A 7,423-nucleotide genomic window follows, 5' to 3' on the forward strand; every position below is an offset into this window, starting at 1 on the left:
GTCCCAGATGTAGCTCAGACCCCATGTTGCTGTGGCTGTGGCATAGGTCGCAGCTGCAGCTCCATTTTGACCCCTAGCCCCAGAACTTCCATAATGCTGTGGGTGTGGCCCTAAAAGGAAAACAACAACAACAATAACAACAAAACTGTGGGTTCAGGTCCCAGTCTGGATTTAGCCTGAGTTCACGTCAGAGGTGTACCATTTCAGATGGACAGCCCAAAAGGGGATTCGTTTTTGATATGGAACACAGGATTAGGTGCAGAAGGGGCTGAGTTGGGGGTGGGGTGAGACCCCCTCTGTCTTGTCAGAGTGACTGAAATCTCTGCAGAAAATCCAGGGCAAATCCCTTGAGACAGTGGGCCGCTGGAAGCAGGTGGAAAAAGGTTAAGACAACCTGCTTCCCAGGCCTGGCCGCCTGACTGTGCCTCTCCCACCAGGGCGCCCTTTGCATCCGCTGACCCCTGCTCTCCAAATGCCTAAGAGGCTTGTGAGTTCTTGCATCCTGGTACAAATACAGCCCTCCTGGAGCAGAAAAGGAACTTAGATCGGGGAGGACGACATTTACCGTAAGGTAACATGTCAGCACCCAGACCCAACTCACACATCCCTGAGTTAGAATGCACACCCCAGCACTCAGCAGCTGTGGGTTTTTTGCATATTGCTTCCTTCTCTAAGCCCTGTTATCCATATTTGTAATCTGGGGATGACAGTAGTACAGTTGACCCTTGAATAATACAGGGGATTAGGGGTCACAACCCTCTGCATGGTCAGGCCTCCAAATGTGAGATTCTGCATCCATGGATTCAACCAACCACAGACCAGGCAGCACTGTGTGTGTTCATTGAAAAAAGCCCATGGAGTTCCCACTGTGGCGCAATGGGTTCGGCATTGTCTCTGCAGCACCAGGATGCAGGTTCGATCCCTGGCCTGGCACAGTGGGTTAAAGGATCCAGCATTGCTGCAGTTGTGCTGTATGTTGCAACTTCCGCTTGGATCTGATCCGTGAACCAGGAACTCCACATGCTACAGGGCAGCCAAAAAAAGAAAGAAAGAAAGAAGTCCTCGCATAAGTGGATCCATGCACTTCAAACCTGTGTTATTCAAGGGTCAACCGTCCTCAACTGATAGGCAGACTGAGGATTAAACAAGTGAGATCTGCGTATGAAGCATGTGGCACAATGCCCAACACATAGTAAGTGCTCGAAAAATGGCAGTCATTAGTTCCTTTCTTGCCTGCTTTTACTTCTAGTAAAGCTTGGCAAACTGATGCACACTACTTTCAAAACATTGACCTTGGAGTTCCCTGGTGGCCTAGTGATTAAGGATCTGGCATTGTCACTGCTGTGGCGTGAGTTTGATCCCTAGTCTGGGACCTTCTGCATGCTGCCAGCTTGGCCAAAAAATAAAATAAAATAATTGACTTGGACATAATCTAGTCTTAGGCTGTGCTCACAGATTTGCGCCTTGAAAAAGCCATAAAATTCTCTTGTAAGTCATGATCTTCTTCTTACTGTTTTTTTTTATCAGCTATATTTAGCTCTTAAATTTCATATCTCAGCTTGAAATCTTAAAGTCAGCCTTCCAAAAATACAAGTGGTTCAGCCAATGGCATTTACAAGCAAGTTTTTTTTTTTTTTAAATAACAATAGGTCAGAGGTGGGACTAATTTCCATAACTACAAAGACAGTTAAGTTATACTTATTTAATCAAAGGATTCAATTTGGCAAGGCCAATCCTAAAGACCAGTTGTTTCAGCTTTTTTTTTTTGAACTTATAGGAGAACATAAGCTCTTTCTCATAGGCCCTAAGCTGTCTCTCAGGGACCCTGGGTGCTTTCTGGCTGAGGTCCAGGCCCAACCGCCTCCTGCCCCAGCTCACAGCACAAATTGTTGGTGTCCTTTTTTTTGGCTGCACCACAGCATATGGAAGTTCCCAGGCCAGGGATCAAATCCGAGCTGCAGCTTCAACCTAGGCCACTGGATTCTTAACCCACTGTGGCAGGCTGGGGACTGAACCCACGCCGCTGCAGAGACGAGCGGGATCATTAACCCACTTAGCCACAGTGGGAACTCCCAATGCTAGTTACTTCCTATTTCCAGCCTGCCACCCAACTGCCTTACCTAAGGTTACTCCAATCTCTTTTACATGTAATACCATACATACTGAGTGCTTACTATGTGCCAGACACAGCACTAAGTGCCTTATGCCGACTAAGTCATTTTATCATAATATCTTCATGACATATGTACTGTTTACCATCGTCCCTCTACATAGAATATCATTATTTTGGTAATTTGCCAAAATACCAAAATTTGCCATGATCTAGGTGATATGTGGCAGAGCTGGAATCTGAACCCAGGGAGTCTGGCTGCAGAGCTGGCTCTTTCCCACTAAACCATATCACCTCTGAAAGGAGACATGAGGTTTCCTGGGGACAGAGCTTGGACAAGAATCCTGACTCTACTTGTTCACAACAGCATCCTTCCTCCATGGAACGTTCTGTCCTGTTCCTCCCAGCCCAGTCTCAGGGGCATCCTTTGCCAAAAATACGAGAGAAGCACACTCATAACAACATCCCTCATACCTCTGCCAAATGAGGCCACAAAAAATATTCGAGGCTGGAGTTCCCATTGTGGCTCAGTGGTAATGAGCCTGACGAGCATCCATGTGGATACAGGTTTGATCCCTGGCTTCACTCAGTGGGTTAAGAATCTTGTGTTGCTGTGGCTGCGGCATAGGACATTAGCTGTAGCTTTGACTTGACCCCCTAACCTGAGAACTTCCATTTGCCATGGGTGTGGCCCTTAAAAAAATAAAAAGTAAAACTTGGAAGGCATGAGCCTTATATATATATATATACATATATTCAAGGCCAGGTGGCTGAGACTTAGGGGGCAGGGCTCAGATCCCACCTGCCTCACTAGCGGGCTGGGTTCCCTTGGTCAAGTCATGTCACATCTTTACCTTTAGACTGCTCATCAGTAGAGTGGGGAAACTGCCTTACGGGGACTTCCGTGGGATGACTCGGACCTATCACTCAGCACAATGCCTGGCTCAATAAGTAGCTGTCATCATGAAGGCTGATCAATAATACTGATGATGGATCTCGCAGTCCCCCACTATGAGAGAATTGAGAAGGGCCCTTTCTTTCCTTCTTTCTTTCTTTCTTCTTTCTTTCTTTCTTTCTTTCTTTCTTTCTTTCTTTCTTTCTTTCTTTCTTTCTTTCTTTCTTCCTTCCTTCCTTCCTTCCTTCCTTCCTTCCTTCCTTCCTTCCTTTCTTTCTTCCTTCCTTCCTTCCTTTCTTTTTCTTTCTTTCTTCTTTTTCTTTTTAGGGCCACACCTGCAGCATATGGAAGTTCCCAGGCTAGGAGCTGAACTGGAGCTGCAGCCGATGGCCTGCATCACAGCCACAGCAACACAGGATCAGAGCTGGATCTGCAACTTACACCACAGCTCACGGCAACCCCAGATCCTTAAACCACTGAGCGGGGCCAGGAATCGAACCCGCATCCTCATGGATACTAGCCAGATTTGTTTCTGCTGTGCCACAATGGGAACTCCAAGAAGGGCACGTTCTGAAAAGACTCAGAGAGAGGCCAGTGGCCCAGCAACCCCACTCCTAGATATACATATACCCAAGGGAGTAGAAAAAAGGTGTTCACACAAAAATTTGTACATGAATGTTCATAGTAATGTTATTCATAAGAGCCGTAAAGTGGAAGCAATCCAAATTTTCATCAACTGATAAATGGATAAATACAACGTGGCATTTTATGGTATATCCATACAATATCCATACAATGGAATCTTATTATTCCATTCCATTAATATTAATAGAATATTGAGCAATGAAAACAAGTGAAGTACTGATAAACTAAACATAGATAACCTTGAGAACATTAAGCGAAAGAAATCAGTCATAAAGGACCACATAATGTATGATTCTATTTACATAAAATGTCCTGACTTGACTAGGCAAGTACACTAGCAGTTGCTGGGGGTGTCAGGGGTAGGGATGGGAAATAATTCCAAATGAGTATAGGGTTTCTTTTTGGAGTGATGAAAATGTTCTAGGATGGACTGTGGTGATGGTTGCACAATTCTGTACATAAACTAAAAACCAACGAATTGCGTACTTTACATGAATCGTATAGTATGTAAATTACACCACAATAAAGATTACATACATGTATGTATGTATACAAACATTAAAAAAAAATTTTAAGGGAGTTCCCGTCGTGGCGCAGTGGTTAACGAATCCAACTAGGAACCATGAGGTTGCGGGTTCGGTCCCTGCCCTTGCTCAGTGGGTTAACGATCCGGCGTTGCCGTGAGCTGTGGTGTAGGTTGCAGACGCGGCTCGGATCCCGAGTTGCTGTGGCTCTGGCGTAGGCTGGTGGCTACAGCTCCGATTGGACCCTAGCCTGGAACCTCCATATGCCGCGGGGGCGGCCCAAGAAATAGCAAAAAGACCAAAAAAAAAAAAAAATTTAAAAAAGAGGGAGAGAGAGTCCAGGTTGGAACAGAAGCTCTCTGGGGCCCTGCCACTTGTCTGTCCCTGTCCCCAGGGATGGGCTGCCTGAGATGGAAGAGCTCACCTCCTGAGCCCGCCTGGCACATGCCTCCTGTGGGTTCTCCAGGGCAGGAGAAGCTCATTAAGTAGGAGGCTAAGGGAGGGCCAAGGAAGAGCCTAGACAGGGCTGAGCTAGAAAAATCAACCCTGCTCTGTAAACAGTTGTTTTCAGCCTGGACACATCACCTGCTCCCCATTAGTCATTCTGAACGTGGTTTTCAAATCTTCCTTTTAACGGGGCACCCCAATAAGTCAGTCAGGTAAAGATGGAGATGCCTTGTTGCGAGCGGGAAGAGGAGGCTGCGGGAGCATCCACGGGGCCCCTTGTTGACCTCCTCCCCAAGGGGGATCCTACATCTGAAGAGCAAGGAGGGCCTTAGAGCACAGTTCAAGAAACATTTTTCTTTTTTTCTTTTTTTTTTTCCTTTTTTGGCTGCAGCCTTGGCATGCAGAAGTTCCAGGGCCAGGGATCGAACCCATGCTATGGCAGTAACCAGAGCCACAGCAGTGACAATACCAGATCCTTAACCAACTCAGCCACTAGGGAACTCTGAGAAACATCTCGTTTTTAAGAGAAACAAAGTGGTCCCTGAGTTTCCCTGGGCATGGGGGATTTGTTCCAGGAGGCCCACTGACACCAAAACCTACCTACATTCAAGTCCCTTATATAAAATGACATAGTATTCGCCCAGAACCAACACACATCCTCTCTTATACTTTAAATCATCTCTCGATGACTTATAAAAGCTAATACATGTGAATAGTTGTAAATACAAATGTAAATGCTATGTCAATAATTGCAGGGCAAATTCAAGTTTTGCTTTTTGGAAATTTTGGAATTTTATTTTACTTTATTTTCTTGGTCCAAAGTTGGTCAAATCCATGATTGCAGATCTGTATATGAGAGGAACCCAGCCCTGAAGGAGCTTAGAGTCAACCGAGCTGGCAGCTACAGGCCTGCACCTGCTGGTATATGAATGCTAATGTCCCTTGTTAAGGCACAAACCCTGACATGGCACTATGGCTACCTCCTACAGAACCCTGAGGGTTTTCAGCTCTACATTTGTACTTCACACTGCCAGGGTTGGGAAGATCTGTCAACATTGTTCGCCTGCTTCAGTAAAATAATCTTTTAAAATTCATTTATCTCTTACAACACGTCTGTGAGCTGGGGTTATTATTGTCTCATTTGACAGATGAGGAAACGGGCTGAGGACATTCACCTTGTCTGAAGTCACGCAGCTGGAGAATATGGGGACCGAGAGTCAAACCCCCACCTTGGTTTGGAGCAGGGCAGCCTGGCCTCAGTACAGATCCCTCCTCTGCATTTATTAGGTGTGTCTCCAGCCTCAGTTTCCCCATCTGTAAAATGGGGATGATGATGATAATACCCACCACCTTTAGAATGGTGCCGGCACACAGTCTGTGCTCAACAAGAGTTAGTTGCTATCTTAAGATCACCAAGAAATAGATTACGACTCATGCATCCCATCCATTCTCTCATTTGTTTAGCTTGTTAGAGAACAGTACAGCAAGGTGATAGGTGCATAAGGAGCAAAATGTGTGCTCTAGAGAAGGACCATTGGAGTTCAGAGAAGGGGCATTTGAAATGGTTCGTTTATGATAAAAATCTGAGTACTTGTGCAGAAGCCATGCTGCATTCTCTGTATCAGTTCAGTGTCAGCAGGTGCTGCCAAGGCTAGCCTCTCAGGGACGAACTGCTGGGGCATGTCCCTAATGATGGCGAGGGCCACATGCAGCCTTCAGGGTTGACCAGTTAGCTCCGCCACAGACGTGGATGTCTCCAAGGGCACCTGGGCTCTGCCCATAAAGGCGTAGCATTGAGCTCCAGTCTCACATCCCCACACCTGAGAAACAGCTCAAGGTGTGTATTCCCATGATGCGGGGAGGAGGAGGGAGTTTGGTGGGCAGGACACAGGTCCTGGGAAACAGCTGGACCACAGCTCACCAAGGTGAAAATGCCTTTTCCTTCTGCATCCATTTGGATCACTTCTCTCTGAATCTACTCAGAGCTGAAGGTATTTACAAATGCTCCTTGACTCCTTGCCCACCAAAAGAAAAGGAAAAAGAAAAAGAAACAAAGAAGTCAGGGAATTCCCAGAATTCTACCCTAACACTTCTACATCAGAAGGCAAACAAGAGGTAGTGCTTCCAGAGACCCAAGAATTAAAGTTAAAATTGGAAAGAAAGAGAGGAAAGAAATGCCTGACGTCCCTGGCGTCCACTCACCCACAGCACTGTCCCATCGTCAAGAAAACGCCCCCAGCCCGAGCTTAAAGGTCAAGGGCTCTGCTTTGCTCCGTAAGTGTCAGACAACCCAAGCACACGCAGCCCCCGTTCCTACCTCGTAGGCGGTGGTCCCCGGGTCTCCTCTCTCCCATTGGCACCACCTGCTACAGTGGCTCCATCACCTCTGCTGGGAAGCTGACGCCCCTGATCAGGGAGCGGTTCCGAGAAAGGAAGGGGAGGGCAGGCTCTGAGATCACCGACGTGGGGAGGGGTGGGTCTCCGAACCAAACACTTGGTTCTAGGGAAAAGGATGTTTTGTAAAGTTTTGGCTTGAACGTTCAGGGGCAGAACAGGAAATGTCCACTGGGTCTGGGAGCCCCACGGAGAAATCGCTGCAGCCTCCTAGCTCTCTGATCTGTGGTCCCATCTGGAATTTAAAGCTCCTCTGTTTGAAGCCTGGTGCCTTTTCCCCCCTTCCTCTTTTCCTCCAGCACTATTTTTTTTCCTCCTTAATGTAACGTCAGCTTCGTTCCTCACAAGCTGGAAAATTTTTCCTCGGCCTAAACTTGGCTCAGGAATACTCTCCCCTTGTGAGAGAAT

The 7,423-nt window shown here is 46.8% G+C and overlaps 1 protein-coding gene across 9 annotated transcripts in view; it reads right to left on the reverse strand.

Moving 5' to 3' along the window:
- The window catches only part of TACC1 (transforming acidic coiled-coil containing protein 1), a 112,122-nt gene extending 104,934 nt beyond the window's left edge, over positions 1–7,188 (reverse strand). Inside the window, exon 1 of one of the 9 annotated variants that reach the window (XM_021075676.1) lies at positions 6,939–7,092. In XM_021075676.1, coding sequence (XP_020931335.1) covers positions 6,939–6,975 — 37 coding nt within the window. In that variant the 5' untranslated portion in view covers positions 6,976–7,092. Of the gene's footprint in view, positions 1–6,938 lie in introns of all 9 variants that reach the window. The other 8 variants (XM_021075690.1, XM_021075693.1, XM_021075678.1 and 5 more) reach the window with 8 other exon arrangements.

This window comes from Sus scrofa, chromosome 15 (assembly GCF_000003025.6).
Source record: "Sus scrofa isolate TJ Tabasco breed Duroc chromosome 15, Sscrofa11.1, whole genome shotgun sequence".
Lineage (NCBI taxonomy): Eukaryota > Metazoa > Chordata > Mammalia > Artiodactyla > Suidae > Sus > Sus scrofa.